Here is a 15,242-nt window from a genome sequence, read left to right as displayed (position 1 = left end):
CTTTTCCGGTCGGCAGCTGCACGGTGCCCTTCAGGCGGCGGCGGCAGCGTGCTGGGGCAGGCGAGCTGAGCCCAGGGACCCCCAAGGAGGGTGTCCTCGCCTGTCGTCCTCTTCCCAGCACCAGGGCAGCAGACTTCTGGGTCCTTGGCCAAGTCTGCCTTCCCATTTGGGGTCAGAATCTCCCACCTCTGACACTGGTCTCCACTCCCCAGGGACAGCCTTTGGGGCTGAGCTCCGGAGCCACCCTGGAGTCTAGGCTTCCCTCAGCCTTGCCTCTCTGAGGGGCTGGGCCCCAGATTCTTTGCCAGTCTGAGATACCCACGCCCCCGAGAGCTTCTGCCGGGGCCAGCGCACCCTCCTGCCTGTCTTCCACCTCCACTGGAGCCACAGTGACGGGGGCCCCGCTTTCATGTGTTACCCCTTCTGAGAAAAAGGGGCGTTCCTCCCACAGGCCCAGCTGCCCTGTCATCCAGGCAGCCTCCTCCAGCCATATGTTTGCTCTATGGCTGATCTCTTTCCCAGGACAGGAGATGCTCCCTCCCCTCAATCTCCTTTGACCTTTACCCTCAGAGCAGGACTGGGAGCCCTGAGTGCTAGAGAAAGTAGTGCTGCTGGCACAGACTTGGGACCAGCGGGGGCTGTGTCTGAGCGCAGCAGTGGCCTCTCCCCCGCCTGCGGCCCGGAGAGCACGTGCCAGAGGCGGGGCGCTCCCTCGGGCTGGCTGGGAAGGGTGTGCTGGGCAGGGCGAGGGGAGCTCCGGGGGATGGCCCCGCCCTCCTTGCCGTCTAGGGTGACGTTTTACGTGTGGATAGAACGCCAGGGCTCTGGCTGCTTAGGGTCTTAACTTTCATCCTCTGCTGGAGGGGACTGGGAAGTCTGTGGGAGCGAAAGTAGGAGGCAGCCGTCCCTGCCGCCGCGGGGACCCTGGCGACCGGAGCGGCACGGGAAGGCCATCGCTCACCGTGGCCGTGCCCTTCTGTTTTCTCAGCCCCTGCCGGGTCCAGCGTCTTCAGGGTGTCCTGAGACGCCCCCCTGCCAGCTGAAGGCCTACAGTTTCTTACTCCTCCACGTCGCACCCACCTGCCCAAGACCCACCGTGCTCCCGCCATCCCGGACCAACCGGAAGCTGAGTGGATGCCGAGCCGGGCTGGGGCCCCTCAGGACCCCCACAGAGCCGCCTCCTGGTGCTACGCAGCCTCCACACTCAGAGCCCGGGGGCTGGGCTGGCCTGTGGGCGGGGGGCTGATGGTACTGCTGGCCCAACACTGCTCTTTTTGTGTTTGTTTTTTTGTTTTTGTTTGTTTTATTTTATTTTTTTAATTCTTTACTTTTGATACTGTGAAGATCTTTCCTGCGATAAAGCAACATTTGGACACAGAGTCTGTGTTGGTCATTTGCTGGGCTGGGGTGGGGTGAGGTGAGGGATGTAATCAGAAGCATGAGGTCTGTTTTAGTCCCTAACTGATATACTAGGTATCAATGGTTTGGCAGCATTGTTTCCACTTAATTGCAACTGTTGAAGTGGAATTGTTAAATGGGACTTCCGTAGATGACACTGAAGACAAGACAGGGAAGACTGGAGTGAGTCCAGCCTGGTTAACTGGGGATGGAGAGCACCGGCCTCCGTGGCTGTGGTCTCGATGCCCCGTCCTCCTGTTGGGAGGCTTCAAGTGGGAGCAGCCCTTCCCCCCACACCGTGCCTGTTCCACACCCCCCTGCCCGCCATGAGATGGGTGAATCGGAGGAATGGAGCTTGGTCTGTAGGCAGGTGCAAGAAGGGGCCCAGGGAAGGCTCGAGGTCCTCGATGGGCAGTGCAGCTGCAGCCTGGGTGTTCGGGGTACTCTGGGGCAGGGGGGGTGGGAGCAGATGGAGTGTCTGTAAACATTGTATCTTACTTTCCAGTGGGAATGAGACAGCTTAAGTACTTAAGAGGATAATGAACCCTTCTGTCAAGTTAAAGCAAACTACTTCCTCCCCTGCTCCGCCCCTAGCTGTTAGAGCTGGTTTGTAAAGTCAGATTTTAATACAAATTTGCAAAAAATGCCCCACACATGTGTATCCCAGCTCCTTGTCCCCCTTGGTGTTTTCTCAACTAAAAACAACTCTTGGCTTGAGCGCATGTGGGGAGTGATGGAGTCAGTGGACACAGTCACTAAGATCCCTTGTGGAGTGTTGGGAGCAGAATCAGAAACCGCTCGCTCCTCCCACCTCACTCCCCACTCGGCTGAGCCCCGCCATGGCTGGCAGGCAGTGCCAGCTTCCTGTTCTAAAGGGAAGCAGCGTTGCAGTTCCTGGCCCCTGGCCTTTCCCAATCCCCAAGGAAGTACGGACACGCCCCTGTGAAACCCCTTTCTGTATATGACTTGTGTTCCCCTCACCCTCTAACTTGCACCAGCCTCCTGCCCTGCGGCTGAGTTGGCACAGCTGTCTAGTATACAGCCTCGTTGGAAAATTGCCGGTGTGATTGAAGCAGCACTTTTCCTCCCAATAAAAGACGTCTGAGAGTGGCATTCTGGGCGCTCTTGTGCCTGCCGCTCGCTGCCTCCCACACTCACGCCAGCCACACCTACAGCCTCAGTCTGCAGCTAGGCCTGGCACCCTTAGATCTCCTGACTTTTGCTCACATACTTCCCTCTTCCCAGATTATATGCTTCCTTCACAAATTCTGGCTTATCCTTCACTTCCCAGTTGAGAAGCCACTTTGATGCTGAGAATCAGTTGGCCTTGCCTTTGTGATAATTCCAAAAGTGGTATCATGTCTTTTGGTACTTCTCCTTAACCTCAAGACTGGTTTATATTTTTCTATCTCTGCAAATCCATAATCTCACGAGCCAGGTTTGTGACTTGCTCTTCTTTTATTTGTTTCAGCATCGCCCAATGCCCAGCACATGCTCGTTAAATACATGAAGAGCAAAAGGACAGCACTGACCCATCACTCCCCTCTTAAAGGTCCCCAATGACAAATTTACTGAGTCACCGCTCTGGGCCCAATTTACCTCTCCAACCCTTGCTCTGGCCAACCCGACTCCATGTGGGCCGAGTGATTCCTCTTCCCTGGGAACCAGCACTTGCCCGAGGCTAGGCCACTGCTGCTGGACCTCTCCCAGGAGGCCTTCCTTCCTCTCCTCCCCACTCCCTGCTTTAGAGACTCCACATCTCCTGGAAGCCGCCTCAGGTTCCCTTTGAACTGTTACAGCATTTCCGATAATAACCACTTACACGTATGTATGTACAGATCCTCAGTAAAAACCACCGTCAGCAGCATTTTATTTACCCCACACTGCTCTGAACGTTAGTGTCTCAGACGAGGACACGAGTCACAGCGGCGGTGCTTGAGTCATTTATTCCGCAAACTGCACCCTGCCCGCCTTGGCCTGCGGGGATGAAGACCCGGGCAGGATCCCAACTGGCCGGGTCCCGGAGCTCCCAGACCACTAGAGGGCGTAGAGGGCCACCGGCGGGGGTGCGCCGGCTGACGTCACGCTGTGAGCGAGGCTAGGCACCTGGCTGCGTCCGCGGTCTTCACTCGGGGCGCCTGCCCCGCCACCGGGCTTGGTTTGAGCGTTTAGCGCATGCTCCAAATCCTCCAGCATCCCACAATGCTTTGCCTGACGCTTTTCTTCAGCCCAGGCATCAGTTGCGTAGCCACACAGAAAGCATTAACGCCGCGCCATGGACAGGGGCTCGGGGAAAAAGTTTGTCCCTCGGCGCGACCCGGCACTCAAAGGTCGTTGCTAGGCACCGACGGCCGTTCCTTAACATCTGGTTGGATCTCAGAGGTAAGGCGGGGTTTTCTGCCGTGGGGCGCATGCGTACAGAAAAGGATGGAGGAGTCGGAACCCGAGCGGAAGGTGGGCGCGAAAATAGGGTCCGCGCGGGTGGCGAGCCGCAGTGAAGACGGGGAGGGGCGGTGGGCTTGACTCTTGTGTCTCTGCAGCGGGCTCGTGCCGACGAGGCGACTGCCGCAGGGAGCCGCTCCGAGGCGGAGGATGAGGACGACGAGGACTATGTGCCCTATGTGCCTTTGCGGCAGCGCCGTCAGCTGCTGGTGAGGGCCCGGGGTCGCAGGAGGAATGAGCCCAGGGGGCGGGGTTTCTCATTGATAGTGTGAGGGACGGGGTGAGGTGTCATTACGCCGGAGCGTGGCCCCCAGGCACACGAGGCACTGGCGGCCTAATCCGAGGGATAGGGCAGCTCTGCACGTCGGGGCAGGATCCTGGGCGCCATGCCCCGCAGTGCTGGGCTTGGCTCTGAGGGACGCTGGTGGAACCTCAGCTCCAGAAGCTGCTGCAGCGAAGACGCAAGGGAGCTGCGGAGGAGGAGCAGCAGGACAGTGGCAGTGACCACCGGGGAGATGAGGACGACATCCCACTGGGCCCTCAGTCCAACGTCAGCCTCCTGGATCAGCACCAGCACCTGAAAGAGAAGGCTGAAGGTAAGCTCCGCAGCAGCGGGAGGCTCGGCCTGGGCCACTGCTTCGGCATCTCTCTGACGTCGTCTGCCTTTGTTCTCAGCCCGTAAGGAGTCAGCCAAGGAAAAGCAGCTGAAGGAAGAGGAGAAGATCCTGGAGAGTGTGGCTGAGGGCCGAGGTATGGGTGGAGCTGGGAGCAGGGAGGAGGTGGGCTGAGCCTCCTCCCCCAGCCCCAGGCATGTTGTATCTCACGGGGCCTGGCCTCAGGGAGGCAGAAGCGGGCCTTGAGCCGCGTTTCTCTTCGCAGCCCTGATGTCAGTGAAAGAGATGGCTAAGGGAATCACGTACGATGACCCGATCAAAACCAGGTACGTCTTTACAGTCCGGAAAAGCAGTCACCCTTACTTAGAATAGTATGTGGCTGAGACTACAGGGACGTGCCAGAGCCAGCTCTGCTCAGGGCCTGCCTTGACCCCTACCACCCACTCACAGTTGGACGCCTCCCCGTTACGTCCTGAGCATGTCTGAAGAGCGGCATGAGCGGGTGCGGAAGAAGCACCACATCCTGGTGGAAGGGGATGGCATCCCACCGCCCATCAAGAGCTTCAAGGAGATGAAATTTCCTGCAGGTACGGGAGGGATGGGCGGGGCACCACACATGGACAGTCGTACATCTGTGACGTTGTGTCCCAGCCCCCGCTGAGCTCAGCAGCTACAGCACAGCCAGTGGGGACGGACGGATTGGAGGAGGGGTTTCTTTGGGCTCCTTTTCAGTTGTGCCCGCTGAGTGTATTCACCCTTCTGTGCCATTAGGGACCTTCGCTGGGCAGGTGAGGCTGGCCTCAGAGAGGCCTGGGCGTGAATCCCGCCTGCACTCAGCCCAGGGGCTTGGAGCAGGTCTGCCTATCAAGTCTTCCTTTCCCTCTCTCCTTGGTTTTGGGCCTCAGTTTCATCATTTGTAACTTGTGGGAAATAGTGGCAGTTTGACAAGCTTTGGAGCTGGTAACTTACCTGTGAGGCACGTGGATGACGCAGGGTTGTTTCCCACAGCCATCCTGAGGGGCCTGAAGAAGAAGGGCATCCACCACCCGACGCCCATTCAGATCCAGGGCATCCCCACCATGTAAGTGTGGCCCGGGGCCCTGAGGAGGTCAGCCGGGCGGGGCAGATGTCCCGCTGGAGAAGCAGTCCCTGTATGTACTCTGCCGAGCCTGACACGCAGGCCGGTCCTCTGCCAACAGTCTGTCCGGCCGTGACATGATAGGCATCGCCTTCACGGGCTCGGGCAAGACGCTGGTGTTCACTTTGCCCGTTATCATGTTCTGCCTGGAACAAGAGAAGAGGTTACCTTTCTCCAAGCGTGAAGGGCCCTATGGACTCATCATCTGCCCCTCGGTAAGCTGGGCGGGCTCGGAGGGCAGGGCACCGACGAGGCTGTCTCCCGGTACCAGCCCGTCCCCTGTACCTGCAGCGAGAGCTGGCCCGGCAGACGCACGGCATCCTGGAGTATTACTGCCGCCTGCTGCAGGAGGACAGCTCGCCGCTCCTGCGCTGCGCACTCTGCATCGGGGGCATGTCTGTCAAAGAGCAGATGGAGACCATCCGACAGTGAGCATGAGAGCCCCCCGCCCCAGGGCCTCCCCACAGCCCCTAGAGAAGCTAAAGGGTCCTTTGTTTCAGCTCTTCTGCAGACCCTTGCAGAGGCCTAATTCAAAGGAGTCCCCAGTCTCATGAAGAGGTCGGTTGGGGTGGGACAGGGGGATGTGGTGAGGGACTGTGGGGACACAGCAAATGGAACAGAGGCACCAGGGAGGTCAGGGGGTCAGGGCATTCCAGGCACAAAGCACAGAGGCGGGGACCCAAGGTGTCCCCGAAGGTTACGGCCATTCAGCGTGTGGTCCAGCAAGGAGGCTAAGGCACTTGGGCAGGGCTGTACCCATGCCCTTGCCGCACAGTGCAATCCCCAGCGGACATCACCAGCTATTGAGGGTCACGGTCAGGTCACACCAAGTCCCTGTTTGATAGGCATTCCCAGTCTCAGGGAAGATGCCGACACAGAGCAGTTGAATTTCACGTATCTGGAAAGCAGGCCCTTCCGGGTCTCCGGGGGTAGCGGGGGGAGTGCCAGCTGAGGCCAGTCTGGAGTTTCAGGACAGCCCCCTCCGGGGGGCAAGAGGAATGACCCGGGAGGAGGGGGAAGGGCGTGCCAGGCAGGGGGAGAGCTCTGGAGCGCAGAGGGCGCTCGTCAAGAAGGCCGCAGCCTGCTCCAGCAGAGACGTTGGCCGTACGCGGGGCGAGGTGAGGGGAGTGGTGAGGAGGGCACAGGTGAGGACAGACAGGAAGAAGGCTGCAAGGGGGGGGGGGGTCACAGTGCCGGCCTTTAAGCAGGGCCGAGAAGGTGGCCCCGACCTTAGTGTCGCTCTTTGGTCCCCAGTGGTGTGCACATGATGGTGGCCACTCCTGGGCGCCTCATGGATCTACTGCAAAAGAAGATGGTCAGCCTAGACATCTGTCGCTACCTGGCCCTGGACGAGGCCGACCGCATGATTGACATGGGCTTCGAGGGCGACATCCGCACCATCTTTTCCTACTTTAAGGTGCCCGTCCCTGCCTGGCCAGGGCGCTGCCGCCACCCTCGGGGCTGCCCAGCCTCCTCAGCCCCAGCTCTCCCCTCCCTTAGGGCCAGCGACAGACCCTTCTCTTCAGCGCCACCATGCCTAAGAAGATACAGAACTTTGCCAAGAGCGCCCTGGTGAAGCCTGTCACGATCAACGTGGGGCGCGCTGGGGCCGCCAGCCTGGATGTCATACAGGTGGGCAGGCCCGCCACCGAGGCGGGTCTGGTGAGGCCCCCTCGAGGCTGATTGGAGGGGGGGGCTCCGCCTTAGGGTACTGGGGGCTTCATTCAAAGCCCCAACTGTTAGCAGGAAACATTCTGAGGGTGCCCAGCCCTTGGTGGCAAGAGGCTTGTGATCACCTTCTGGCAAGGACTGTGAGCAGGGCCGTGGCCGGTGAGCCCCGTCCTTGGGACCACCTGACTTGGCCCCTGTGGTGGCAGGAGGTGGAATATGTGAAGGAGGAGGCCAAGATGGTGTACCTGCTCGAGTGCCTGCAGAAGACACCGCCACCTGTGAGTGCTGGCCAGGCTGGCCCAGGACCCCGGGGGCAGGGGCGAGGGCCATAGGGGCAGCACACGGGGGAGGCTGGGGACGCTGGGCAGAGGCGGTCCCCGGGACAGGCTGGCCTTTCTGGACAGGTGCTCATCTTTGCGGAGAAGAAGGCAGATGTGGACGCCATCCATGAGTATCTGCTGCTCAAGGGGGTTGAGGCGGTGGCCATCCATGGGGGCAAAGGTCGGTGGCGCGTGCACACGCAGTAGCAGGACCTGTTGTCCTGACCCCTTCCCCTGCTTGGCTGGCCTGCCACCGCTCCCCGGACTCCTGCTATCGCTCTGACAGCGCCCACCTGACCCTCCCCAGACCAGGAGGAGCGGACCAAGGCTATCGAGGCATTCCGAGAGGGCAAGAAGGATGTCCTAGTGGCCACAGACGTAGCCTCCAAGGGCCTGGACTTCCCTGCCATCCAGCACGTCATCAATTACGACATGCCTGAGGAGATCGAGAACTACGGTGGGAGCTGGTAGGACTGGGGCGCGGGCCGGGCCCCAGGCCCGGGCAGTGTGCCAGAGGCTGTTTGCTCTCCCTGCAGTGCACAGGATCGGACGCACCGGCCGCTCAGGAAACACAGGCATCGCCACCACCTTCATCAACAAGGCCTGCGGTGAGTCTGCTGCCAGGGCCGCCTCGGCCGAGTTCTCTAGGTCCTGGCCACAGGGCCCAGGGTTGGACCTGACATTTCCCCACTGTTCCCACAGATGAGTCGGTGCTGATGGACCTCAAAGCCCTGCTACTGGAGGCCAAGCAGAAGGTGCCACCTGTGCTCCAAGTGCTGCACTGCGGGGACGAGTCCATGCTGGACATTGGAGGTGACTGCGGAACGGGAGACAGGAACCACGAAACAAGTCCATACCTCACATGGGTGGACAGCGGCAGGGGAGGGGGCAGGGCCTGGGGCGGGGACCCTGGCCCTGTCGCCATGCTGACCCCTATCTCTCTGTACCCTGTGCCCCCAGGAGAGCGTGGCTGTGCCTTCTGCGGGGGTCTGGGCCATCGGATCACCGACTGCCCCAAACTTGAGGCGATGCAGACCAAGCAGGTCAGCAACATTGGCCGCAAGGACTACCTGGCCCACAGCTCCATGGACTTCTAGCCACCTGCTGTGCCTCCTCTCAAGAGGCCTCCGTCCCTGGATTCCAGCTGCCTCCTGTACACCAGCCCCTGGACAAGAAACCAGCACCTGGGCCCAGCTGGCCTAGGCTGGCCAGGCCACACCTGGTGGCCTGCCCTCTGTGCCCTTGGAATTCATATTCTTGCTCCTCTGACCCTATTAAAGCACAAGCATCTCAAGCTTCAACCCTAGCCCTGCCTCTGTGCTTCGCCTTGCCTGCCACTGCTTCCTGGCAGCCTCGCCCTCTGATCCCCAGAGCCCTTCTGAGGCAGGGCCGGAGCGTCTCCCACACCCAGCTGCCTCAGCTGTGGAAGGAGGCATCTGGCTGACCCCTCCCACCCCCGCCCAAGCCAGCTGTATTCCTGACTGGCGGCACCCCGTCGGTGGACAGGGAGATTCTGTGGTCAGGTTTTGGGTCCCTCTGGTTGGCTGTCGCAACCCCCAGCCTCCCTCTTGTCAGTGGTGTGAGGCTCCTGGGGCTCCTTGGGAGGCTGCTTCCTGCCTCCGGCCCCTTGCTCCTGGAAGGGACCCCCTGTTCTGTGTGCTGCAGGGAGCAGGTGACACAGGACTGCCACTCAGGCCATAAGCACTCCCTGGCACGCTCTGTGCGAGGCTCTCTGCCGGGCATCTCACAGGTGAGCAGGAGAGACCAGGGGTGAGGAGCATGGGCAGGCGGCAGCCCCGAGAACGTCGGCAAGTGGACAGGGACTTCGGCATCTGGCGGGGAGAGCAGAGAGCCGGCCCCACTGGTGGCTCCTCTGCCAGGCGCTTAGTGTGCAGGCCACACGCTTGTCCCAGCAGGACAGCAGTTGCTCAAGCCATGTTTGTCACTCGTGTGGCCTTGAGCAAGTTACTTAATATTTCTGAGCTTTGATTTCCTCATCTTTGAAATGGCAGAACGCAAAGATCAGGGGTGAGGCTGCAGCTCTGGGCCACCGGTCCATGTGCGGCGCAGAGCCAGGTGCAGGAGGTCCTTGGAAAAGGTTTCCTGAGCAGCTACACACTCCGTATGTGACCCCAGACTGTATTTCTCGGCTCGTTTACATGTTTATTTCCAGAGGTGATATTGAACGAATGACATGAGGCCTTTCCAGAATTCAGATCCATTTCCAAAATGCAGAGCCAAGATAACCGGCCTCTGGCAAGGCAAGGCAGGAAAAAAAGGAAAAAGCCCCTAGCAAGAAGCAGCAGCGAAACTTAAAAAGAGCATATGAGTCTCTTGGGACCCGTTGGGGGTGTGCCCCGTGCACTCACGTGGCCTGGCTGCTCACAAAGGCCTGGGGCTCCCTGCAGGGCCTGTGCTCCCAGACAGCGTGTGGCGGCCAGGGGGGCCTGAGAGGAAGCAGCCGCCGGCACCCAGAGGAGCACAGCGGTGAGGGGCACCCTGGAGGCTGGGCGGGGGGTCAGGACGCAGCGCCGCCTCGAGAGCTGGGCTGAGGAGCCGGGGCCAGACCCGAGGGCAGTGGGGAGCCAGGAAATGCTGAGGAGGGGGTGGGGGGCCGGGGGTCTGGTTCAAAGGGGAGGCGCACCAGCTGGCTGGCGCTGGACAGGGGCTGCGAAGGAAGGAAGAGAGAGCAAGTGTTAGAAATGCTCCGAGACAAGTTCCAGCTGATCCCGCGGGGCTGCAGGTTGGAAAGCAAGGAGTTTGCCAGCCTGGCGGTGCGGAACCCGGCCTGCCCGGAGCGCACAGCTGCCCCCTGGGGGAGACAAGGCGGGCTGGGCCTGCAGGGACGGCCTGCAGGTCAAAAGCTCACCCCACTCCCGCCTGACCCAGCTGCAGGGCGGGGCGCTTGCCCCCGGGTGGTCAGAGGCCCCGCGGGGCCTGGGTGGCCACATGGCCTGTGGGAACCTGAGGGAAGAAATAAGGGGTGCCCCCACCCCTAACCTAGCTCCCTCCCCGAAGAAGGGGCTCCCCTCCCCCAGTCACGAAGCTGCCTCTCTGGAGAGAGGGAGGGGAAGTGGCCAGAAGGGGAAGTGTGAGGAGTTCCCCTCAGCCGTCACCAGTCTCCTCAGGCCCTTGGAGTGGCGGCCCCGGGCCCGCCGTGGCCATGGAGCCTCTGGAGACCCCCATCAAGGACGGCATCCTCTACCAGCAGCACGTGAAGTTCGGCAAGGTGGGGACCCTGGCTGCCCAGGATAATCTGTGGGCCTCCGCCCCAGCCTCAGGCAGCCCCCTGGGAGGCTGGGGGTGGGGGTCAGGGTGGGGGATCCACCTCAGGTGTGGGGGTGGGACAGAGCCCCATCCTCAGCTTGGGCGGGTGGGCTGAGCCTCGATGGGGCTTGGGGAGACCAGGCCTCATTTTTAGATGGGGAAGCCGTGAGCCGGGGAGAGGGTCCCAATGGTGGGGTGGGCAGAGCTGGAAGGTCTGGCGAGTCCCGTGAGGGCTGGGACCACGCTGGAGGGGCCCCCGGAGGCAGAGCCCTGCCGAGCAGCAGAGGCCTGGCTCCTCCCGGCCTGTCACGGGACACAGCGAGGTTCGCCCTCCTCAGGCTGCCGGCCCTGCAGCCCTGCACCCCCGCACCCCTGCAGCTCAGCTGCAGCTGCTGGCCAGGCAGATAAACGGTCCGTTTCCTTTGCTTGACGCTATTTGCATGTTTCCTTCCTTGCTATCATGAGAATAAGGCCTCCCTCCCACCACAGTCCTAGTTCTGTGGCCCAAGTGACCTTTAGCGGGGAGGGGCACCAACATAACAGCAATGTCAGGGCGTCTGTTCCAGCCAGTGGGCCGTGTACAGACGTAATCCAGTGGAGCACCGATCTCACGTTGTCCTGCCTGTTTGAGAGCCCGGGACACTCGTGCTTATGGGGGTACCAGTCAGGAAAAGGTGGGGTGGGTTTACACGCAGGGCTCTCGAGCCCCTGCCTGGCTGGCTGCTGTGAGGCCTCCTTCTCCAAGGTCCTGAGGGCTTAGGGGGTAGAGGCCGGCCTGAGCCCTGCTGCAGCGCGGGTCTTCACCCCCACCCTCATCTCCCGCAGAAGTCCTGGCGGAAGGTGTGGGGTCTTCTGTACGCAGGGGGCCCATCAGGTGTGGCCCGGCTGGAGAGCTGGGAGGTCCGGGACGGCGGCCCGGGGCCGTCGGGCGACAGGCCTGCGGGCCCCAGCCGCCGCGGGGAGCCGCGGGTCATCCGCCTGGCCGACTGCGTGTCCGTGCTGCCGGTCGACTGCGAGAGCTGCCCCCGGGACACCGGTGCCTTCCTGCTCACCACCACCGAGCGGAGCCACCTGCTGGCTGCACAGCACCGCCAGGCGTGGATGGGCCCCATCTGCCAGCTGGCCTTCCCGGTGAGCATGGGGCAAGCGGGCGTCCAGGGGCTGGCCGGGCGCTGCCTCGCCCCCACCCAACCCGCCCCATATTCACTCACATCCCGTCACTCGGCAAGCACCTGCCAGGAACCGAGGAGCCTGGGAAACAGCCGAGAAACCACAGAACAAATCGTGGGTGGCCATACATGCTGTGGAGAAAATGAAAGGCCAGGGCGGGCCCAGGAGTGACCCAGGGGACGTCAGGCAGAACGGCCCAAAAGGCCTCTCAGGAGGGGCAGGAGGCCTGAGTCCTCAAGGACAGCCCAGCAGGCAAACATTTGAGGAGAGTGTCTCAGGCGGAGGCCCGAGGAGCCCCGGACAGGGCAGGGGCAGCGTGAGCAGAGGCCCCGAGGCGCGGAGAAGTGTGGCGTGGCAGAGGGCGCGGGGCGGGAGGGCCCGGGGGAGGCCGAGGCAGAGGGTTCGGTGGGAGTGGCTGCAACCAGCCTGGGCCGCGTGTGGGGTTCGGGGTTTTGTTCTGAGTGACGGGAGAAACCTTGAGGTTCTGAGCCAGGGGACTGAGCTTTCAAGCTTAGCAGGGTCTGTGATGGGCCAAAAGGAAATAAGTCTGGTGGGTTCCTCTGTGAGCGAAAAAGTTATCATATGACCCAGCAGTTCTCAAGAGAATGGAAACAGATGTTTAAACAAAACCTGTGCAGGAATGTTCAGAGCAGCACTATTTCCAATAGCCGATAGGTACAAACAATCCAAGTGCCCGGCAGCCAGTGATAGATAAACTAGATATGGTCTGTCCATACAATGAAACGTTATTCAGCCATAAAAAGGAATGCAGCGCTGACACGCTACATGGCACTGCGGATGAACCGCGGAAACATTACTCGAAGCGAAAGAAGCCAGACACGAAAGGCCACCTAGTGTGTGATTCCATTCACGTGAAATACCCAGAATAGGCAGGCCCATAGCAACGGGGAGCAGGCTGGGGGCAGGGAGGAATGGGGCGTGGGTACGGGTTTCCATGCAGAGAGACGAATGGTTCTGGAACTAGTTAAAGGTGATGGTCGCATAACCTTGCGACTTTACTAAAAAGAACCCTCTGAATTGTACACTTTAAAATGGTAAATTCTACATTATATATTTATTTTTTTAATTTAAAATTATTAATTAAAAATTGTTTTAAAAAGAAAAGGGAATTAACAGGAGAAAGGAGACCAGTGAGGGACCTGCGGCATTTGGCGCCAGCCATGCTGCTGTGGGCTGGAGCGGGGCGGTCGCGGTGGAGGTGCTGAGAGTCGGCCTGAAGGACGTGAGGGTGCTCGGGGCAGGGAGGGGTGAGATGGTGCCAGGATGGGTGGCCAGGCGACTTGTCTTACCCCTGAAGCCCCTGCGCCTTCGCTGCTCTAAGCTATGGAGGTCACCCAAGGGCTGGCCTGGTCTTTGGCCTAGTACCAGGGTGAGAGGGCCGTGCTGTCGTGTGTCCCTGCTTTGCGGCTCTCAGCACCCTCCAGGGGGAAGGGTAAGGATGCAGGGTGGGGAGATCGGCTCAGAGGGGTGCCCAGGGTTGTGCAGTGTGTCAGGACAGAGCTGGGACTGGTACCAGGTCCCCAGTTCTACTTGTCAGAGTCCCGGGTGACATCTCTCCCCATGAAAAAGATGCAGGAAGAGGTTTGGTGGGGGGACTCTAACCTGTGACCTTAACCCGTTCCTCAGGGCACAGGGGGGGAATGTGTCACCGGCGCAGGGGAGGCGGAGGCTCCCAAGCGGAGCCCGGTCCCCATGGAAGAGAACTCCATCTACTCCTCCTTGCAGGAAGGTGAGTGGGGGAGGTGCAGGGAAAGGCTCCGCCCTGCCACACCGGGGCTGGGCCTCTTGGGGACCATGGCGGCCACGCCCTCTGCTTGCAGTGGACAAATTCCCGGTGGTGGTGCAGAGGACAGAGGCAGCTGCCCGCTGCCAGCTGAAGGGGTCTTATGTCCTGCTGCTGACCCAAGACGCCATCCAGCTGAGCGAGCCAGCCAGCTCGCTGGCCCTCTACACCTGGCCCTACCACTTCTTGCGCAAGTTTGGCTCCGACAAGGTGAGGCACCGAGCCTGCCCTAGTGGTCACAGGGGACACTGGGAAGCAGGGGACCCCTGGCCGCTGACCCACCCGTGTCGCCCATTACCAGGACTTGTTCTCCTTCGAAGCTGGCCGCCGCTGTGACTCAGGCGAGGGCTTCTTCGCCTTCAGCAGCCCCCGAGCTCGAGACCTGTGCGGGGTCGTGGCGGCTGCCATCGCGCGCCAGAGGGAGCGGCTGCCTGAGCTGGTGGGGTCCCGGCCCTGCCCCCTGCCTCGGGCCACCTCCCTGCCCTCGCTGGACCCCCCTGCAGAGCTGCGGGAGTTGCCCCCCGGGCCTGAGCCTTCAGGCTCCCGCCGGGTGCGCCTGGCCGAGCCTGGGCCCCAGAGCCTGCCGCTGCTGCCTGTGGAGGCTGGGCTGTACGCGGCCGTGTGCAAGCGGGCCAGCGGACCCCCGGTCGCCGCCGAGCACCTCTATGAGAACCTGTGTGCCCTGGAAGCTGGCTCTGCACCACCCGACTTGGGGTGCCCTGCAAAGGAGAGCCCCGGTGCCTGCAGCCCACCGGCCAGCCCCATCTACCACAACAGCGAGGACCTGGGCTGGCCCGGCCCGGCCCATGACAGCAGCCTGGAGGCACAGTACAGGCGGCTGCTGGAGCTGGAGCTCGGCAACAATGGTGACGAGGCAGGGGTCTCTGGCCGCCAGGCAGGCTTCAAGGCCAAGCTGGTGACGCTGCTGAGCCGTGAGCGGAAGAAGGGCCCCGCCCCCTGCGACCGGCCCTGAACACTGCCTATTGTGGCCCTGTGGCTTGGGACAAGGGGATGAGCAAACAACAGGTGTCCAGGGACAGGGCCCCGTATCCGCTCTGGCCTCAGGGACAAGGCAGATGTTGTGCGGCAGCCTCCCCGTGCCCTGCCCCCCCCCCCCCCCCCCCCCCAGTGTACAGTGTACAGGTCGGCTGAGAATAAAGCCTCTAGCTCCCTGCTCCACCCTGCCTTGTGGCTCTCGGCCGCGCCACACCTCAGCCCCTGCAGTGGCGCCTGGGGCCCTCACAGGCACACAGACCCTGCCTCACAGGTATTGCAGCAGACGCCAGTGTCCTCTGCTGGGCTCTGGGGGCGTGGCTGACCTGGACCTGACCTCTGCTCCCAGCGGTCTCAAGTCCACGCCAGCGAGCGGCCAGGATGCAGACAGCGTGGCCCCGTGTGCACCCGCGCCGGACAGTGGG

General features: G+C 61.6%; 3 protein-coding genes across 7 annotated transcripts in view; all 3 read left to right on the top strand.

Annotated features, from left to right (window-relative positions):
* The window catches only part of FAM193B (family with sequence similarity 193 member B), a 31,061-nt gene extending 29,688 nt beyond the window's left edge, over positions 1-1,373 (top strand). For all 3 annotated transcript variants that reach the window (XM_054568546.1, XM_054568545.1, XM_054568544.1), the window contains one exon: positions 989-1,373. The gene's annotated coding sequence lies outside the window, so the exon portion shown is untranslated. The remainder of the gene's footprint in view (positions 1-988) is intronic.
* Positions 1,374-3,759: 2,386 nt separating this feature from the next.
* On the top strand, positions 3,760-8,879 carry DDX41 (DEAD-box helicase 41). 2 transcript variants are annotated; one of them, XM_054568035.1, is made up of 17 exons: positions 3,760-3,780; positions 3,939-4,049; positions 4,277-4,436; positions 4,516-4,590; positions 4,720-4,780; positions 4,905-5,041; positions 5,463-5,535; positions 5,654-5,807; positions 5,884-6,020; positions 6,847-7,009; positions 7,093-7,224; positions 7,470-7,541; positions 7,668-7,764; positions 7,891-8,040; positions 8,120-8,191; positions 8,286-8,396; positions 8,544-8,879. In XM_054568035.1, exons 5-17 carry the CDS (start codon positions 4,725-4,727, stop codon positions 8,678-8,680), a joined length of 1,491 nt encoding a protein of 496 aa, XP_054424010.1. In that variant the 5' UTR covers positions 3,760-3,780; positions 3,939-4,049; positions 4,277-4,436; positions 4,516-4,590; positions 4,720-4,724; the 3' UTR covers positions 8,681-8,879. The 2 variants fall into 2 exon arrangements, with proteins under 2 accessions (XP_054424010.1, XP_054424011.1); XM_054568036.1 differs by lacking the exon at positions 3,760-3,780 and adding an exon at positions 3,802-3,852.
* A 1,852-nt stretch (positions 8,880-10,731) lies between these two features.
* DOK3 (docking protein 3) lies at positions 10,732-14,860 on the top strand. 2 transcript variants are annotated; one of them, XM_054568034.1, is made up of 5 exons: positions 10,732-10,812; positions 11,676-11,981; positions 13,668-13,770; positions 13,862-14,034; positions 14,126-14,860. In XM_054568034.1, the coding sequence occupies exons 1-5, from the start codon at positions 10,747-10,749 to the stop codon at positions 14,795-14,797; spliced, it is 1,320 nt and encodes a 439-aa protein (XP_054424009.1). In that variant the 5' UTR covers positions 10,732-10,746; the 3' UTR covers positions 14,798-14,860. The 2 variants fall into 2 exon arrangements, with proteins under 2 accessions (XP_054424009.1, XP_054424008.1); XM_054568033.1 differs by having other exon boundaries at positions 10,747-10,812; positions 11,679-11,981.
* The last annotated feature ends 382 nt before the right edge of the window (positions 14,861-15,242 follow it).

This window comes from Pteronotus mesoamericanus, unplaced genomic scaffold (genome assembly GCF_021234165.1).
Source record: "Pteronotus mesoamericanus isolate MK-2021 breed Mesoamerican mustached bat unplaced genomic scaffold, CSHL_Meso_final contig_2, whole genome shotgun sequence".
Taxonomy (NCBI): domain Eukaryota; kingdom Metazoa; phylum Chordata; class Mammalia; order Chiroptera; family Mormoopidae; genus Pteronotus; species Pteronotus mesoamericanus.
Note: the sequence above shows the minus strand (reverse complement) of the source record. Positions and strands in the feature narration are given on the sequence as shown.

Bases quoted from the DNA above. Each gene is read 5' to 3' on its own strand.
- DOK3 (XM_054568034.1), top strand. From the start codon at position 10,747: ATGGAGCCTCTGGAGACCCCCATCAAGGACGGCATCCTCTACCAGCAG. The intron at 10,813-11,675 runs GTGGGGACCCTG...CATCTCCCGCAG, and splicing joins AGCACGTGAAGTTCGGCAAG to AAGTCCTGGCGGAAGGTGTG. The intron at 14,035-14,125 runs GTGAGGCACCGA...GCCCATTACCAG, and splicing joins GCAAGTTTGGCTCCGACAAG to GACTTGTTCTCCTTCGAAGC.
- DDX41 (XM_054568036.1), top strand. From the start codon at position 3,826: ATGGAGGAGTCGGAACCCGAGCGGAAG. The intron at 3,853-3,938 runs GTGGGCGCGAAA...GTGTCTCTGCAG, and splicing joins AGTCGGAACCCGAGCGGAAG to CGGGCTCGTGCCGACGAGGC. The intron at 7,542-7,667 runs GTGAGTGCTGGC...CTTTCTGGACAG, and splicing joins TGCAGAAGACACCGCCACCT to GTGCTCATCTTTGCGGAGAA.